The sequence below is a fragment of the Porites lutea genome, chromosome 10, assembly GCF_958299795.1.
Source record: "Porites lutea chromosome 10, jaPorLute2.1, whole genome shotgun sequence".
In the NCBI taxonomy this organism is placed as follows: domain Eukaryota; kingdom Metazoa; phylum Cnidaria; class Anthozoa; order Scleractinia; family Poritidae; genus Porites; species Porites lutea.
Genome location: NC_133210.1, coordinates 11230246 through 11250179, shown reverse-complemented (window position 1 = coordinate 11250179; position 19934 = coordinate 11230246). Strand labels below are relative to the sequence as shown.

Here is a 19934-nt window from a genome sequence, read left to right as displayed (position 1 = left end):
TACCCGCGTAACAATCTTCAATAGTTTCCTTTCATTTTGCAATATTGTACCACATGCAACAACCATACTACGCTTGGGCTGCCTGTCAGATCAGCTGGCCTTCCCTTGTTTTTGCGCGCGCGCGTGTAAGAGTTATGGCGGTGAAGCTGCGAGGGAATTTCAAAACGTCTCCTCTTCTTCCCCAAGGTGAGCGGCTTTGCAGCTCCTTTGCCAAAACTCTGTGCGCGCTTATGATCCCGCTGGCTACGCAGGCTGCAGATTGGGAAGAAACGAAAACAGTAGCATGTGACAACTTAATAATTTGTTTTTATTTTTACGTGAGAGATCGAGGAATCTAAAAACAGTCTTAAAAACATAAATCTAGCACGCTATGACCCAGGCGTTTTGCAAGAACATTCCTGGGTAAAGGGCTCAGTCCTGATTAGATCCCAAATGCCTTACTGCTAATACGGTTTTTGTTATGCTTCTACTTTTACTTCCTTCAAACGTTTTAATATTACTTTCTCGATATGATCATTACTGGTTAACTGTTTATACTCGTTTGGTCTGAAATTGTCTGATTACTGGGGAAGCTCCTTCTCCATGTTTAATCACCACTAGCTTCAGGTGGCACGTTGTAATACGGACGATCTTCATCGTGTTTGTTTAGATGCAAGTATGGTGCACCCCTCTCCATTATCACCTCCAGTTTTTCGATCAGTTGATAGAAACTGCGACGAGAGCGAGGTTCCTCTTTCCAGCAGTCAGCCATCAGCTCATATCTGTTATGGACAAAAAAAAAAACAACAACAACAACAAAAAAACAAACCAATTGAAGTTAGTCAGAGTTCCAATCCATTATTACATGTATAGACACCGTTTTTCCGATTTAGTGGAAGAGGTTTCCTTTAGACCAGATGGGAGCCACTCACGCCGGATCATTAGGCTTGCCGGTTTCTTGCCAAGCCTGCGAGCAAGCTCTCCATTTGGGGGATCTCTTCAAGTACACGCACGTGCGACACGCGAGAGGAAACACGACAGCGAGGGGCTCCCCAATCGCGCGTACTCGCGCGGTTCGTTTTCCTCGCTCAAATGGAGAGCTTGCAGGCAGGCTAATTCTTGCTCTGTCGATCTCTGTTAAATAACACTATCATATCACTGTATGAAACAAATATTTAAGCTAAGATTTTGCCGTCAGGCTGTTCAGTAATCACTTTGATCGAAGAAAACGTCAAAATCAAAACCGACTTGTCCTCTGCAACTTTCAAGGCTATTTATAACTAAAAAGACGCACGGAAAAATCGAATCTTTTTGTCAGTTCTAAGACGATTCTGATCAAGAAACGTACACATCATCGGAGCACATGTCAGGCCTTTCCATGCGATAACCAGTGCCAAGCAGTCGATACAACTCTGAGTTGGTCAGCGTGGGGTATGGTACGCCTCCTGATCACGTTATGCGAAAGAAAAAATATACATGTTATTATTTGAAAATACGGCTCATTGCCCTGGATAGCTTTTTCCTGGAAATGTCAATGTCGACGACTCTTCATTCCCCCGCACTCAATAATGCCGTTTTGCAATAGAATAGTGATTGAGCAGGGGTCAGAATTGCATTGAAATGTGTCTTCAAAGATAACAGGGTGCTTAGTAATAAGGCTACTCTTTCCAGAAAACAACTAATGCGTGCATATTTGATGCAGATTATCACTTATCAGACATAAAGCCTTGTTGAAAACAAAAGTGCCTAGCTTGCCACAAATAAAAGTCATCAGGTATCAGCCTGTTTCCTGGTAACAATAACCTTATTCAATAAGGACTCACTCTTTAAGTCCCAGTGTCGTCCTTTGATATCAGTCGCACAATTCAAGTCATATACCCCGTTACAACAGGGAGGAGAGTTCTTGGGATTCCCCTCCCCTTGGAAGTTTACATGATTAGTGTGTGACGGTCTACTCACCCAATGTAGCCATCTCCCAAAGAACAACACCAAAAGACCAACTATAGAGAAAAGCACAGAGGTCGTGAATATTCCCACTGCATTGACATTACTTTTCCTCTCTTCTTAATACTTGGTGAACTTAAGGCAAAAGGGCGTATCTCCACCTTTCCATGCCTTCGCCCTTGACTGAACCCTATGACACCAGGCCTCAGCTGCTCAAAGCCCTTAGCCAATGGCCTAGCAAGGTTAATAGAGTAGGGATCGGAAAAGAATACCAATTTAGGTGACGGGTCTGCCGCATAATCGTAACTAAATGTTCTTTACATACACTCCGAATTAAGAATTCAGCAGACGCCGCTCTCGCTCAGGACTTATATGCAAACTACGTAGTCCTGAGTCGAAATTATATTGACAAGTACGAAATCAGCCACCATGACCACTGAAATTCTAGATCGGTTTGAAATAAACTCGCTGATCACGACTTTTAGGGAAGCTGACTGAGGTTTTCTGAGCAGTAATTTAACGAAATGTGTTTAAAAGAGTGGGATTTTTTTATACTCACACATCACTTTTGGTTGTGTAAAGGCCTTGATAAAGTGCTTCGGGGGCCATCCATTTTACAGGAAGTTTTTTGGACTTCGCTGAGCTCTTCACATCTTCATAGATTTGTCTCATCAACCCAAAGTCTGACACTTTGATTTGGTTGTCATGGCCAACAAGAACATTACGGGCAGCAAGGTCTCTGTGAACAAGATTGTTTTCGGCGAGATGATTCTAATTTTAAGAAGGAAAGAGAAAAAATGAAAATAAGTACCATATAAAACTTCGGTTACGGAGCTACTATTGCCTAAAAAGGCATGGGTGAAGGCGTGAAAATTATAGGAGCCAATAACCAAAAGTAAAATATCACAACTGAACTGATCTAAACGGCTGATTTAAGTTCAGACAAAACATGCCGAATTTGGTTCGATCGACTATGACAATTTCTCCTCTAAAAACCATTAATCATCTAGAAAATTAACTTATTTATCCTTTATTTCTTGCTTGTGGAATAGTCGTTGATAACGATCTTTGAAGGATGAAAACAAAACCTGAATGGAAGCAACGTTGCTCAGAAAATAATCATATAGTAATTACCATTCCTTTAGCAATTTGCCAACCAAATGAAAAGAGTTGTTTGGTTTGAAAGTTCTCCTCCGCGTCTTCTTCATCACTGCTGAGATCCTCGTGTATGCTTTCGCTTACAGGTGGCATGGCGGGTGAAGGCTTCGCTTGACTTTTTCCTGTTGCCGCTTGGCTGCTTAGTAGCCAGTCTTTTTCCGTTACTTTCCACTCCACATCCTTAGGGAAATTTACAAAAAAATAAATAATGGTCTAGCTTAAAGAACTCGAAGAAATCGGACGGATCGACTTAATCGCTAAGACGCAGCTTTTGCGCAACTAGAACACGGCCAGCCGAGAAGTCTGATCGAGATTATTCAGCCACTCTTTTCAAAGCCTTGAACGCCCTTGTGAACGGCCATTCTTCAGGCGTTGCGGTCTGTGGCGAAGGTTTCCCATCGGACAGTGGGATTTGATTCAGTTTTTTGTTTCAGGGCTTCTTTGAACCTCTTTAGTGGGTGTCCAATGCTACGTGTACCGCTGGCCACCTCAGAGAAGAAGACCATCTTCGGGAGGTGCGTGTCGTCCATCAGAAACACATGTCCAACCCACCTGCCGACCGTATCAAAGGCCTTGGTCAGGTGCACAAAGAGGATGTACAGGCTCTGATTCTGCTCGCGGCATTTTTCTTGATCTTTCCTACGGCGAGTATCATGTCGATTGTCCCTCTGTTTTTCCTGAAGGCACAAGGACTCTCGGACACGAAATCATCCAAGAGGTCGTGTGTGATACAGCTCAGTATGATGAGTGCCATGAGATTTCCTGTAATACTTAACGGCGAGATGCCTCTGTGGCTGTAACAAGATGCTCTGTCATCTTTGTTCTTGCACAGGTGGATGGCGTTGGTGTCCTTGAAGTCGTTAGGGAGGTATTTCGTCAGGAACAGGTGCTTTCCCAGCCTGCAGCTGCTTATTTTTTTCTGGGTTTCCTCCAGTGTTGGGAGATCGTCAAGAGAGCTTAGAACCGGGCGCTGAAGTATATCTTGGTTTGCTTACTGGTCGATTTGTTGAGAAGTTGGCTAAAGATTTTTCACAAACTTTGAACGATATCAGACTTCCCTGTAAGCAGGGTTCCAGCCGAATATGGGACAGGGGTCATGAAATTGAAAGAGGGGCCATATATACAGTCTTCGAGCTCTCAAAGAACCTCTTAAAGTTGTTCTTTTCTGAGTATTGCTGCAGCTCTGCAGCCTTGTGTTACCACCACGTATCCTTCATCTGTCTCAGCTCAGTCTGGACTTTGTTCCTGAGGTGCTTGTTTAATTGAGACGGTCGTGCCTGGCAGTCGAGGTCTTTTCCTAAAGCCAATTGCTAAATGCTTCCTGTTTTTGCTTCAGAAGGCATGCGTTTTCTTCGTTGATCTTTTCAAGCCAGTCCTGGTGTTTTCGCTCCTTCTGTCCAAGTGTCAATTTGCAAAATCAAATGCTGCATCTCTGACTACCTAATTAAATATGCATATTTTGTAAAATGCTATTTAAACCGGTTTGCTTCAATCAGTGATCCTGAAAAGCGAACTGCAACTGTGGCTTAATGAAAAAAACGCGTAAAACGTGATTTCAAATAACACGTGACATTGCTTCATCAGTGACATCACAAAACACGTTTTCCTAAACGGGGAAGGTTTGCAAAACTTAATCTTAGGAATTTTCACTACCAAATTGTTAGACAAATAGTGTAAAACGTAAATTCACCTTTTATGGTTGGAAATGTTATTTATCCTATTAGCTATTTAACTAATTAGCAGGTCACGTGACCCTTTTCCCTTTATTTACAGATTACTGTTTTACGTAAACACACATAAAAGGCGAATTCTTCAGAACCTTTTTAATAGCCTCTGAAACATACCTAAAAGAACTTGTTGCTCTTTCATTATCCTTTCCCCATTTTACAGTAAATATTTTGACCGTTAATTCTCAATTAGAAGTCACATGACGAAAATTTGAACTTCTAAAATGTCTCATATTGCTAAGGTCATTAAGCTACATTAGTAGTCCAATTTTCAGGATCATTGATAGAAACGAACTGTTCTAAATAGCATTTTATCAAATTACGCGTATTTAATTATATAGTCATGCCTTAAGTGACCTGAGGAGCCAACTGTGAGTACAAGAACAGGTGTTTAACCAAGTGGACGTAATTGATAATCATGAAGTTTCTCTGTGTTTAGCTTAAAAGTGGCAGGTTTAGAGCTATCAAACACGTATCCTTGCTTCAGGAGTCTGTTCTCAAAATATCTGGGATGAACTAAACCACGACAGTTAAAGAAAGCCTTTGTGGCTTCACCGGACGAAGTTTACCTAGGAAGCAAAGGCCAGTGTCGAGTCCACGACTAAAATAGCATTGAAACGAGAGGTTGTGACGTAATTCAAGAAGGCGCATGCGCAGAAGTAATACACCAACGACGAAAATAGCATGACGGCTGTAGTTACACCTGACCTACCGCAATTATTATGTTGCGTTCTCCTTTAGTCGAAAGTAAAAATTAAAATAGTTGTCTCTATTTATTTCGGGCGCCCGCCGCCCCCCCCCCCCCCCCTTATCTAAGGGTCTTGTGTAGCAGCCATCAAGTGGTCAATGTCAAACTCTCTGACCCGTACAATAGAGCAGATTCAACTGAAACTCTAAAGAAACGTAATGATCATTTAATCTATCCAACAGCCTAGGTACTTGAATTAATCGTCCACTTGTCTTAGCTTTGAATTGACTATAGGGTAGTAAGGTCGCTCGGTTTCGGAGGTTGTAGGCCATGTATTCAGTCTTGCCGGTGTTAATGTGCAGAGCAACTTCTGTGGCAGCAGTTTCAACTCCCTCTACTAGTAATTGGGCTTTATCCAAGTTATTTGAAATCAATGCGATATCGTCAGCAAAGTCTGTGCCAGTGATCATAACTGCGGCAGAGCGACGACTTCTTCTCTCAGTCAGTGTAAATCCAAGGTCTTCGTAGCCTTCAATTGCGGATCTCATTGCGTAGTCTAATGCTATGATGAGCAGGAACGGAGCTAACGTGTCACCCTGCAGTACTCCAGCATGGAAAGCAAAGAAATCTGTTTCTCCACCAGGTGAGCAAACTATGGCTTCAGTGTTATGACACATCGACGCTCTAGCCAAGATTATTTGATTTAGGATGCCGTAAGCCTTCAGAATTTGAAGTCCACAACGGTAAGAACTGCTGTTAGATTCTTGGCCTTTATGCCTTCAACAAATCTTCGAAGAGTAAGTATCTGACCAACTGTTGATCTTCCTGGTTGGAACCAGTTTTTATTTGTGCGCAGCAGGGGTTCTAAGCGGGGGCGGATCCTGTTAAGAAGCACTCTATTATATATCTTAGCTGATGTTAGAATTAGTGCAATACCACGATAGTTCTGAGGTTCACTGGGATCACCCTTTTTGGGTACGGGGTTTATGATGCTCTTGGACCATAGCTCAGATTTTCCGCTACCTTCACGCATCATATTACAAACGTCTAGCAACTGGTCATTGAGTGAGCCACTTTTCTATACCTCAGCTGGGAGTTCATCTATGCCAGGTGCCTTATTGTTGGCAAATGTGTTGATGCTGGAATTGAGTTCTTCGAAAGTGAAGGCATTAGTGCTGATCGGAATAGTATCCTGTACAATTTACTTACTGGGTTCCTGTCTTCGGCCTCAGGTTGGCCTAAGAGTGTGGCAAAATGGTCCCTCAATTCAGCAGTTTCGCCTTTATAAGACGACTTGTAGCTGATGAGGTCCTTCCCGTTATCTCATTAATAGTATCCCATGCTCTTTTTGCCTGATGCTGCACTGCAGCGTTTTCAATCTCAGCGCATTTCTGGGCCAGATATTCCACTTGTTCGCTGTCATATGCAGCTTGAAGTTCCTCTTTCGCTTGTTTTAGGTAGTTCGCATTGTCAGAGTTGGGGAGACGCTAATTTTTTAAATAGGCTTTCTTCAACTCGTTCCTTTTCTCCTTGACAAGTTCTTTCTCCCAGGGCACTCGTTTTTTCACTCGTTTCTTCTTAGGAATACACTTCTCAGCTGCATCCATTTGGGCCTCGATCATCGTAGTATACAGATCGTTCACAGTGTGTTTTTCCTCAAGCTCGTAGAGGGCCTCAAAGAGATTCTTAACTTCCACAATATAAGCCTCTCTTACGGAATGGCTGGTGCTAAAACAATGCCAGTCGAAACTGGTACGTTTGGCAATTGTTTTCCCATTGGCTAGAAACCTGAGGCGTAGTTTAGTTACGACAATTTTATGGTCTGAATATGCTGTACTGAGAGGGTCATACGCCTGATAGTCTTTGAGACACTGTTCCACTATTTCCTGTTTACCAGTATATAATAAAGTTTGGCTTTGCAACCATTTGGGTACATGAACGTCCACAACTTTTAAAGCACTTTTGGTAGCGTGTGTTAAAAATTATAAGCCCACATGCAGTAGCCATATCCAACATAAACGTCTTTTTTCCAAAGCTAAACCAATTACAGTCTAAGGGACCGATTTGTGCATTCAAATATTACCACATATGTTCTTAAGGTTATGTCCAGGTAGCTTCTTTATTAATTCAGAGAGTGTGTTGTAGAAGTCTAGAGCATCGCTGTCATCCGAGCAGTTCGTTGGACTGAGCACCATATAATAGTAGTAGCAGGGTTGTCACTTAAGTTTTCCTCGATGATTCGGCTATTCACTACCACAATATTGCCCTGGAGGGAGTTGTAAGCAGAGGGGCTTAGTAGCATACCCACTCCTCCCACGCAACTGTTCACGGACTTCCTCCAGCACGAGGAAGTGGCCAAGATCCAGCCTTTGCCGACATCAGTATAGTGCACGTCCGCATTATCGTGAAATTTTCGATGTTCCTGCAGACAAACAACAGATGTTCCTTTCTCCTCTGCCAGCGCGGTAAGCTCTCCAATCATCTCAATGGAGTTGAGTGAACGGATGTTAAAAGTTGACACCAGAGTGTTTATCTTGCATCTTAAGAGTCTTCCAGTAGCTGACTTATCAACTCCAACATGGTTGCCCAATGGGGGACGCGGCCCTCGTTTATCCCGGCGAGGACCGAGCAAGTATGTAGGGAATTTTGCAGTGTTTATCAATAATAATAATAATAATAATAATAATAATAATAATAATAATAATAATAATAATAATAAATGTCTTTATTGCTCATTAGATAAAAATACATATCCAATGTTAGAGGATGAAAAGATTAAAAAATGCAAAAAAATAGTTACACAAATCTGACATAAAATATCATGAAAGGTTGTATTTAAAAATTAATCTATTTACAAATGTGTTCTTATAACGTTCGGTGTTTATCTTGGACCTTTGGAACCTTTTACGTCGAAGATTAGATTGTTCTTTTCTTGCGGTAAGCATACCTTCAGAGGGTGGTTATATATCATGCTGTTTAGCTTTTTGAAAAATCGCTTTATCTTGTTTTTGTATTAATGATCTAATATTTAACTGTGTAGATATAAAGCGTAACTTATAGCATCTGTCTAAAAATTGTTGAAGGACATTAATTTCCGCATCGGAGGCGCCATAAACAGATAGTCCGTAGGTTATGTTAGTGAGAACAATACTATAGACGAGATAATTAATTTCTGTCCAAATCAATGTTTTGCTGGGCTCACTGAGAGAAATCCCAGCAAGCGATGCTGGAGGAGCGCCAGACCTTCCAGCGGTGGGCTAGTTTTCTGTAGAGGTTTTCTCCCTTAGCCTGTGGCAAAAACAACCTGACTGCCAGACAACAATTTCGTGACCTTGACAGGCCTAACGGGTGTTACGCCTTGCCCAAGGGCTACCCGGAACTATGCATTGCAGGGTAGGGAGGTTCATGACCCTGACGCACCAAATGCACCAAGTACACCTAGTACCCGCATACCCATACCCGCATTACTTGTAGTGCTAAATAATTATAAAACTTCTTACTTGATTTGTAGCGGAAGTTGAGGGAATCACTTCAAGAACGGCATCTTTGTCACTTTGCTGTGTAATGTTCATCTTTCCCTTGTGTGCAGAATGTTCATCGTCCATAGCCTCACTATTAAAGGTGAACCTTTGCTAAATGATTTTTAAAAAAGGCGATTAATTTATATGTAAGAAAATTGTAACATAACATTGTTAGAAGTTACTGCCTGTAACTAAAAATTAAAATATCACACAAGTTTAGGCAGACTAATGCCTTTTACTTCTTATTGTTTTATTTTCTAGTTCCCTCGGCTTAAAATCCAATTTAAATCATGTCATAAAATCTTATGTACTAATAATTATCTTCCATGAGTTTCGGGGTACTTGTGCTAAAACTATGTAATTCGACTAACAGAAGACAGAAAGGAGGTGAATTTGTTCATTTAAAGTTCCACTGAAATAAGATGGAAATTTTATTTATCATTCTTCAAAAACCACGATATTTAATTCAATAACAATAGTCTTTTGTTACGTGATATCTCTTCAGTCACTGAAACGTCATCTTTCGCTTCGCCCAATGCTCTTAGGAATGAAATATATCATGTTACACCTTCCGTATCGCGAGACAAGGCATCCTCGGAGAGCCAGAGGCAGTCAGTCGGTTGGGGAGAAAAGGCGCGGCAAAAAAATAGTTTTCAAGCAAGGACGGAAGAGCCCCTGGGTGCCGACCCTTACTAAACTATTTCCAAACGGTCAAGCTGACTGTGTGCAAAGAATGCTGTGTATTATTGTGCCTATCGATAAACACCATCTCCTGAGTTCTTTTGGTGTGTTCGTACACAACAGCTATTGTCTCGCCATTATGATACATGTTTGGCTCTTGCACCAAAGAAATACACGCTGTCAGGAAAGCTTCAGTTCGATATAAAGCCCGTCCATGAATTCAAAGAAATTGCAACTGTCTACCCGAAAACTAAATTTGGAAACGTATGAGTGGGTATTTAAAAGATGCTCCTCCAAAAACATAAACTTGAGCTTACGACACGTATTCAAGCTTGCATCGATCCTTATCGATCACGCCATCGTAAATATCATTTACGATATATCTTGTGCAGCGTGCAAAGAAAGTCGTGTCCGCTCGCCCGGGGCTAGTGGATTCTGCTATCGGGCTAGTGATTTTTCCCGACGGGCAAGTGCTGTTTTTTGGGGAAATTCAAATTACAGAAGGATGGTAATCAGTCTTGCTAATCAAAAAGGGTTTGGGGGCTAGTTGAAATGACTTGTGGGCTAGTAAATGCAGCTTGCCCGAATGGCAGGCTGTAAAACTGACTTTTTTTGCACCCTGCTTGTGACAGAATGGTCTAGGAGCCAATTGGAACGGTCCTGCTGACAGCATCTGAAACGTCTTCCCAAATCATCAGTAGTTCCTACGTTTCTGGTAGATAGGGGCAAAGTGGGAAAAGCCAAGATTCCCCTTGCACGCCCAACCCTGGTGAAAGTATGGTGAGATAATAGCCGTCGTTTACGAACACACGAAAAGAAAATAGGAGCCCCTGTTCGCCCATTGGGCAAAATAATATTAAGCATTTTTTGTGCCCAATCGGGAATCAGCACTCGCTGGATTGTTTGCAAATGGTTTGGTGAGAGTCGGTAACCAGGGGCTCAAACGTGTTCTCTCAAACCACCTTACTGTCCCTAGGCCTCCAAGGATGGAGACAAGGCCGCTTGTGGTTTGAGTGTGTTTATTAAAATTCTTACATCAGGGAGACTGTGAGTGGCTGACGCCATGTCCTTTAGGTCGCCACTCTGGCGCAATGAGATCATTTCCATGGTGACCTGAGCTTGCTCTTCCTTTGCCGTTTTCTTCAAAAGTTTGCCTGCTTGTTTTTGCTACGAAGAAGGAAAGACCGTTCAATCCATCCTATAAGAGTGTTTCACCCTCCCTCTTATACCACCCCATAAAAAAGACATCAAAAAAATTTTATTAGAGGGCTTTAAACATAATAACTTTTTGGTGATTTTTACATGCATGGAACCAATTTCTGTGTCTTAATATAATCTTAGGACGCTTTCCATTTGTGAGAACTGACCGGCCAGACCATTCCGGTCATAATGAGAATTTCACTTTTAATCAAAACTATCAGTCAGATCCCAAATAGCAGGCACAAAGGAAATGGTGTTTCAACAAAAACTATTGCCAAAAAGCATTTTTCATTGTCAAAATGACTGGTGCCGGCTATGGTCTGGCCGGCCAGTTCTGACTTTTGGAAAGCGCTCTTAATAAAGTCTTTGATTACGTACAATGAGCCGTCAACCAGACACAGGGATCAAATAACAAACGGTTTGGGGACTTTGAAGAATAGAAAAAATATCAGGGTCAAACAAAAATGGATAAAATATTGAATCAGTACATTTTGTTAACAAGCCTACCTTATCTCTGGTCTCTTCCTGATCTTTCAGAACCTCTTTGTCAGCATATGATCTCTCGGAGGCCTTAAGTTCGTTGATCTAGACTTCCAGCAACCAACGTTATCAGTTTCGGAACAAATAAAGACCAATACATCTGTGTGACTTTGCTTAAAGGTGCCCGCAAAGTTTTCGCTTGAACACGGGCATCAAGCCAGGGAAGCCGAAAAAAATCCAGAGAGCTTATCAGAGAGCTTAGGCCCGGACCTTGTAGAGGGTGGGTGGCTGGGTTTTTTGTGTCAAAAGTAGGGGGTAGGTAGGGGAGATTTTGTCACTTTCATAGATTTTCAAGCCAGAATGCAGTTCAAAGTCAAGGAAGTTTCCCTGTAAGCTAGCCCAGCCAAATAAATGCTGTGACTCGTAGTCGTAACACTACTAGCAGAGTTTGGGGGAGTGAGTTTCATGGGTGGTGAGGATGAATTCTTGCTCCTTGGACTTGGCTGTCCAGTAGAGTGAGTGCAGGCACCTTGTATCAAATCCAGTCAGATATATGATAATGTTGAAATATTTTCCCGTAAGCACTGAGTAATCTCGAGAGTATAGTATTTTCTCTTTGTAACAAAAGTTTTAAAAAAATTCTTATGATTTCAATAACAAGGACTTTATCGGGTATGAAATTGGTATCTTCGCAAATGTAAATCTGCAATAGTCCAAATGCATGATAGTGCTGGTAGCTATATAGTCACAAAAATGGTGGTCTACCCTTTCAGAACACGAGAACACGCTGCAATGATTTTCTTACCTTTTTTCTTCGGCGGCGTAGCCAAGTCAAGAGGTCACCACACGGGACGTATTCTATGACCAGGAACATTTTCTCTTCAAGCGTGCAGCATCCAACCATGGATACAAGGTTCTTATGTGAGCCTAACAGTTTCATTTGTTCAATCTCAAACGTGAACTCTTCAATCTGTGCCTCAGATGGATCATCTAAAGACAATTTGATAAAATGATTATGTCTTCTTCATTCTTCCTGTGACAGCATGTTATTTCAGTGATAGATTTTTCATTTGCATGACAGATATTAATCCCTTTTTATCGCACGCATCCTCCTATGCACAAGAGGACAGGTAGATTCTACCTTCTAAGTGCATTTCAGTTTAATAGTCACTTTACCACCCCATCTTCTTAGATGGCAGCCTTGGAGGGGATGCGGTATCTGGAACAGTCAGGGTGGGTGAGGCATGCTACCTTGAACTCCTACCCTATTTACCCTCAGGCCTTAGCCGTTGTTTTCGAAGGAGAACAGTGGTGAAAAGAATAATCGACAACAACAACAATACTAACAGGAACCAAAGCAAGCGAAATAAAAAAAATTGGATTTTTTTCGACTGATTTTCTGTTAGGGTCTCAGAAAGGTCCAAACAAGAAATAAAAAAGAATTCGTTTCTGTTGCATATAAACAACTGGAAATAAGTTACAAATTCAATTAGCGCTTACGGCTTTGTCTCTTGTTTTTGTAGATTAAAATATTTCTTACCATGTAAAACTTTGACAGCCACCACCTGTGGTGCCTTCGGCTTCGTGGATGATGAAGGCCATTTGGAAGTCTCAGTGACCAACGCCTCCATCTCATCCCTCTTTCTAAAGGTTGCTTTGTAAACAACACCAAACTCTCCTCTCCCCAGCTCTTCCTCGAATTCTATTTGCTCGGGCAGCATTTCCCATTTATCAGAGGGTTGTGAATCAGGTGACCTGGAGAAAAAGGACATAATAAAAGCTGGATTAATTAAAAAAGCGCTCGTGCATAATCGTAATGATAGCGGTGACTGTTATCAGTTTAAGCACCATATCTTCAACCTGAAAAACATACCAGCGCTAAAACGTTTGGCTTGTACACGACTATTTGTGCAGACGTGGACGTATACAGAAACCAATGAACAACGCATTGAACAACGCCGTTCTGGAATAAATTTGAGGCGGAAATCGACGAAACGGAATTAGCGTCTGTAACAAAATTTGCCTACTTGCAAGAGCTATTGGAGCCTAAAGCCAGGGTAGACATCGATGGATTGCCGCTTAATACAGAGGGATATGAAAAAGCAAAAACATAATCAAAGAAGAATATGGAAAAACGAGCGAAGTTGTCAACGCCTATGTCAATAAAATTCTTCAACTCCCCACTGTGACAAGCGCCGACCCAAATAAAGTGAATTCCTTTTACAAACACTGCTGTTTAACGTCCAGTCACTGGAAACGCTTGGAAAAATTGAGAGAGTAAACGGAATGACAATAAGCGTGCTAGATAAATTGACAGGAATCAAAGTCGATTTGGTCAGGGGACAAGAAAACTGTGAAGACTGGGATTTACCCCGTTTGTTCCAAGCTCTGAAGAAATGGAGAGACGTAAACCCAGCGACTGAAGGAAATAACGTCGAGAGCATGACTACTCCGTCTAAGCGCCCTGAGAACAAATCTCGTTTTTTCCACGCAGAATCCATGGACAAACGCCGTTGTATTTACTGTGATGACGCGAGTCACATCTCGCGCGATTGCACGCGCGCATCCACGATAGACAAGAGGAAAAGAATACTAGCGCAGAAGCGGATGTGCTTTAATTGCACTGGGCCAAGACATCATGCAGCTGAGTGCAGGAGTAGAATGCGTTGTCAGAAGTGCAGACAGTAACACCATACATCGATTTGCAATCAAGGAGACCAATTGTTGACAGCCACCGAGAACCAAGGGCGTGTTGTTTATCTTGTGGTGATAGTAACCGTGGAGGGAGTACTGTATCGTGCACTTCTGGATACAGGAGCTAAGAGTTCGTATGCTTCAGCTGTGCTTTTGGAGAAACTTCCGAAGAGCTCTCGGGCTAAAGAAGTTCTTCGAATAGAAATGATGCTGGGATCGACCACACGTGAAGGAGAACTTTCCAAAATCAAAGTACGTTCAACTGATGGCAGTGACGAATTAAACGTTGACGTTACCAAGGTCGAAAGACGGGAGTTGCTGATGATTAATAACCCACACTATCAAAAGATTATCGAGTCATAGGCTCATCTAAAAAGGAGTTGAGATGACGGACTGTGACCCTAAGCCATATCTCCCAACACACCTGATATCAGGGGCCAGCGAGTATACAGGGATCAAGACGTCCGAGCTCTGCCGCGGTGGGCTCCTAGGGGAACCAGTAGCAGACAAGACCAAGCTGGAGTGGACTATTATGTCACCGTGAACTGGGATTGACCACACGAATATGCTGCGGACTCAAACGAGTCGTGTGGATTATGCGGAACTTTGTCGGCTAGACGTCTCAGGTTTTAGAAGATACCCCAGAACATGACCAGCGCACAGTCTATGCAGAGTTCAGAGAACAGTTGGTACGACACCCAGAAGGCTAGTATGAAACCTCACTACCATAGAAAGGTAGCCATCCTCCTTTGCCAAACGATAAAGCAGTTAGGCTGCGAAGGCTCAGCTACCTCCAGAACAGACGCCAGCGCTTGGATGTGACCGAGAGTTATGGAGAGATAATTGAAAAACAGAAGTCCGTGGGAATAATACAAGTCGCAAGTGATTCATCGCAGGGAAAATAATTCTACATACCTCACAAGCCGGTGGATCCGTATTGCCGGATTGGCGTAAGCGCTAATGGCAATTAGCTTGATTAAAGATAAAAGATTAAAGGAGCTGAAACTACGAAGCTAAGATCGTTTATGACGCCTCGTCTAGAGCGAACCCACATGTGCCAAGTTTAAATGTTTCTCTGTATGCCGGACCACCGCTTCAGAATCACCTGCCGAGTATTTTAGTACGCATGCGCTTTCATCCAGTCCTTATCACTGGGGACCTACAACAGGCCTTTCGTCAGGTGCGCATAAAGAAGGAAGAGAGAGATGTACTTAGATTTCATTGGAAGACCAGCGAACATTCTGAAGTGGAGGTTTTGAGATTCACGCGAGCTCTGTTCGGTCTTATGCCTTCTCCCTTTTTTCTTGGGGGAGTGATAGAGTGCCATCTTGAAACCTGGGAGTCTTGTATGCCACACCTTGATGCTGAACTGCGCAAAAGCATGTATGTCGACGATCTGATCAGCGGGAAACCAACAGTACCAGAGGCGAAAAAAGATGAAAGAGGGAGCCATAAGAATCTTCGAAGATGCTAAGTTCACGCTGTACAAGTGGCACTCGAATGTTGCCGAGTTAGAAGGGAGTGAAAGAGGGGTTGAAGACGAGGGCACGTTTGCTAAACAGCAGCTCGGTTAAACAAAAGGAAAGACAGGCAGTTTTCTTGGACTCTCGTGGGACAAACAAGAAGATCAGATAAGTGTTACCATGCCTCAATATGATGCAGTCGCGTCAAAAAGAACATTGTTTCGTAATCTGGCAAGAAGTTACGATCCCCTTGGTCTCGTGGCGCCGGTAACTATCAAGGGAAAGTTCATCTACAAAGATGTTTGCAACGTGAAGGTGGCTTGGGATGCACCGTTACCCCCACCACTAGCAAGCCAATGGACACGATGGAAGAAAGAGTTACCAGCCGAGGTCAAGGTGAAAGGGCTCTGACATCTGCCCGAGAGAAAATTGAAAGAATTGAGCTCCATGCCTTTGGCGATGCGAGTAAGAACGGAGTGTGTGCAACAGTACATGCAGTTGTGAGACAGCCATCAGGGGTGAAACAGGGTTTGGTTACTGCAAAGGCTCGACTAGCGAAGCAGGGGCTGACCATTCCGCGATTAGGGCTGGTGTCGGCACATATGGCAACGAACCTTATCACAAACGTAGAGAAGGCGCTTAAAGGGTTTCCTGGTAACGTCGCTATGGATGGCTGGATAGCTCAGTGGCTCTCCATTGGATAAACGGTGGCGGCGAGTACAAATAGTTAATAGCAAACAGAGCGATGAAAATACAAGAGCATTCAGGGATCACTTGGCGCCATGTACCCACCAAGGAAAATCCGGCAGATCTGGGAAGGGGGCAAGTAGATGACAGCAAGCTGTGGTGGCAAGGACCAGAATGGCTTTCAGACAAAGAAAAATGGCCTACTAACACCGTGACAACTCGCACTCCTGAGAGCCAAGCAGAGGCTAAAATTACCAAAGAACTTTTAATGGCGCCACTGCGACAAATGGGTGCCTCAATGTTCTGCTAGGGAACTTTGAAATGACCAAGACGTTGAGGATTGTCGCCTGGACCGCGAGATTCATACGGAATTCACGCCTGAAGAAACAAGAAAGAATGATGGGTCCATTGACGACCGACGAGATAAAAAACCAGCACCCGTTTTGGACCAAGCGCCCTCAAGAGATTCAAAGCGATGATGTGACAGACGATCGACAAAGACTGGGTTTAGAAGAAAACGACCAGGGGATACTCATATGTGTAGGTCCTGTACAGGTACATTACTCGGTATACCTGCCTGACAAGCACCCCTACACAGTGACACTCGTTGAAGACGCCCATCGCTGTACGTAGCATGGAGGAGTCGGTTTAACAATGGCGCGGATCAGAGACCGTCATTGGGTGCCGAGGCTCAGACGTCTGACCAAGAGTGTTAAAACAGATAAAACAGTGATATGGTTGTCACCGTTTCCAAGTCAGAGCCGCTGCTAAACCACCTCTAGCCCTTAGAACTATCGTGCGGCCGGACGCCTTTGACAACTCAGGAACACCTAAACCCGGAGGTTCGAGAGTTCAGACCTACCCGTGACGATGCGATGGCAGCGAGAGTACGAATGCAAGATATTGCTGACAAAGAGCAAGCGAACTGAACATTGAACACCGACTCTTTAGAGAGTTTGAGAATCATTTCGTTTTCTGTAATCGTTTTCACTTACAAGAACGTTTAGTATGATATGGTTTCTAGAGATAAATGCAACATATGTCACCTAAAGGTAGACATATGAGGGAGAGTGTCGGAACTAATAACCAATCTCCTTTGTAAACATGATTTAAGTTTGGTTTGATTTTAGTCACGTGATTTTAAAGAGGTGTTAAGTGATAGATTACACGTGAGAACCTGACAGCCCTGAACTTTGGAATTGAAAGCAAACCCGAAAACCTCGTGATTGATAGCAAAATAGTAGAACAATAGGAGATAGTAAAAGAGAATTATTTTGTGATGAGAGTGTGCTGTACTGTGAGGAAAGGAATAAAAACCTTCTGTGACTGTGTTGGATAGCAACTATTTTGGAGGCAATTCCCAACAGGGTTGGTGACAGTTGAAAGAAATTTAAGACCACGTTGAATTTAAACAGATTCGGACATATCAACGGACAAAAACTTGCACAACGCCGTATTTCGTTACACGGAACCCGCGAACAGTGCAAGTTTTTGAATAACAAATCATACTGAAATTTGATACAGAATTTGCACGGTTCCACAGTGTAAAAGGGTTGCACGGGAAAAGCCTGAATCATTCGTTGAAATATTTGTCCGGTCCCGTGTAAACGGGATCTAAGAGAAATTTTTCATTTTAATGTACGGGTAATTTTATTGATGAATGAAGCTTCATCCGACTCAACCGGCCCTTGCCCTTTTGGGTACTGCTGAACACATTTGCTCCACTAGCCCATTTTTAAGTGAGAAAACGTCACAACGAAAATTTGCCATACCCGATTAGAGGTCAAACGCCTCTTCTCGAGACCGGCCTTTGCCTTTCAAAAATGCAACCTCACCGACTGGGCATAGTTTGATATCGTGTTGACATGAGAGATTACTCTTGGTCCAAGATAGGCTCAACAGCGGTTGTCTGTTAAAATAAACAGCTGGCAGAAAGAGGCATCTCAGAAGAAAGCTGTCAGCCAAGGACTTTGGCCATAAGCCTTCAACCTATCGTTTTCGGTAATTCACCCAGCCTAAAAAAAGTTGAGTTTCTTTGCGCTAAATGTTCGTGCTCAGGCTCTAAGTGGTTGAGTCTAGGTTGCGTTCTCTCGACGTCGAACGCAATAACATCTTTTTATCAGTCAAGTCAATTTTCAATTTATTTTTCAAGATATTCTTCTTCAGGATCTCTTCTTTCTTACTGTCTTTTTTAGGTTTTCAGCCCCTTGGCTAAACCAAAATGCTTGATTGTTTTCTTTGTAACTGTCAATGGCGGGTGCACGACGCTCTAAGTGGCCACGTGACGTAATCTAACCAATAACATCGCGCTAAAATTAAATGCTAGGAAAGTAAAATTTTGCTTATATAAGTGTTTTTGATACACCTTCAACTAGAGAAAAAATTACGCCGAACAATGTGGCTAGCAAATTAAAATATACACAAACCTTTCAATAGTCTTTAGCTTCTTTCTTCTGTAGCACCAGACAACAATAGCCACGGACAGTAGCAAAAAAGCGGAGGTGATACCAAGTGAGATGTAAATGACTTTAGAAGTGGCGCGGGTCGGATTTTCGGGTTCAGATATCGTGGTGTTCTTAACTGCAAGAAAAGGTATTGCATTATAAATGGCATAGGAAACGTGCGAGTCTGCGCTGAATAAAACAGGTGCCTTATCTTGCGAAAACTTACAAAAAGGTTCTTAAAATCTACTTCGCTGCTAAGCATGGCTATTCCTCCTTCACGGATCCTCGTTAGAATAAACTAAGTTTTCCCTGTTTCTGAGGAACATGGCACGGCGGACCAAAAGTAACAATTTTTAGCTATTTTGTGTTCATTATACTTGAGCTTACTTACCACTATTACACAGATCTCCTTCACAACAGTGCAAATGATGATCATCAAATTGTCTGCATTGATCAGCGGATATACAGCCTTGAATGGTGACTTGCTCGCCGTTTGACGTTGTGTTGTCATATTTGAAACAAAGGTTTTCTGGAAAAGTACAGCTGACTTTAATGGGAACAGAGGAATTCCTGCTAGGGTACTCATAACAACCTAAAGATAAATGCAGAATAATAGAAGCCTTTAAAACCATCCAGTATCTCTGACAAGGTCACTTACCTCAAAGTCTGGGCAAAAGCGTGAAATTATAACTTGTAGACAAGCCTAAAAGCGGAGCTTTTACTAAATTGGAAGTCATTCACAAAAATTTGATAGACTTTAACCTGAAAATACTAAACAAAAGCTTCATAGGAAAAAGATAATGCACATTCCGCCCAATTTTAGAGTAAAAGTAATAATTTTCATACAACGTCTTATGTGGTTGTTGCTGTATGAATAAATAATTAATTAGCTAAGTAAAATAAGGTTGTTCCGGGCTCTCGTATTGAGCTTGGGCTATTGCGATAATGTGCTAAGTGTAACCTTCTCGATGTGGATGATAGAAAACGTACTTGTTGTTGACGCTGGCATTTCACAAATATAGTTCTTTTCGTCGTTACAGTCCCCCGCCTTTTCTATCGTTCGAGTGTCAGTCGCCATTTGAAAACAATTCGAATCACCTTTTCGGCCAATCCATACGTGCTGTATAAAGGAATTACAAGGGATACAAAAAACACAATTAATTAAGGTGGTTGTAAACAGTTTGATAATGGGAGTGTCATTCAAGACTCGTTGAGGCTCATATTTGGTATGGACAGAATACATTTATACTAAGGACAATAAATTTGAC

At 42.4% G+C, this 19934-nt stretch overlaps 1 protein-coding gene across 1 annotated transcript; it reads right to left on the bottom strand.

The window, feature by feature from the left end:
* Positions 1 to 331: 331 nt before the first annotated feature.
* Positions 332 to 19786, bottom strand: LOC140949790 (mast/stem cell growth factor receptor Kit-like). The gene is made up of 13 exons (XM_073398923.1): positions 19657 to 19786; positions 19058 to 19258; positions 18649 to 18802; positions 12919 to 13133; positions 12184 to 12368; positions 11406 to 11483; positions 10734 to 10865; positions 8997 to 9128; positions 3058 to 3261; positions 2483 to 2694; positions 1939 to 1979; positions 1328 to 1424; positions 332 to 761 (listed from the first exon to the last, which is right to left on the bottom strand). Exons 1-13 carry the CDS (start codon positions 19742 to 19744, stop codon positions 587 to 589), a joined length of 1914 nt encoding a protein of 637 aa, XP_073255024.1. The 5' UTR covers positions 19745 to 19786; the 3' UTR covers positions 332 to 586.
* Positions 19787 to 19934: the final 148 nt, after the last annotated feature.

Bases quoted from the DNA above. Each gene is read 5' to 3' on its own strand.
- LOC140949790 (XM_073398923.1), bottom strand. From the start codon at position 19,744: ATGGCGACTGACACTCGAACGATAGAAAAGGCGGGGGACTGTAACGAC. The intron at 13,134-18,648 runs GTTTGTGTATAT...CTTTTTCTCCAG, and splicing joins AAGCTAAAGACTATTGAAAG to GTCACCTGATTCACAACCCT. The intron at 3,262-8,996 runs GTAAGAAGTTTT...AATTTCCCTAAG, and splicing joins CAACTTCCGCTACAAATCAA to GATGTGGAGTGGAAAGTAAC.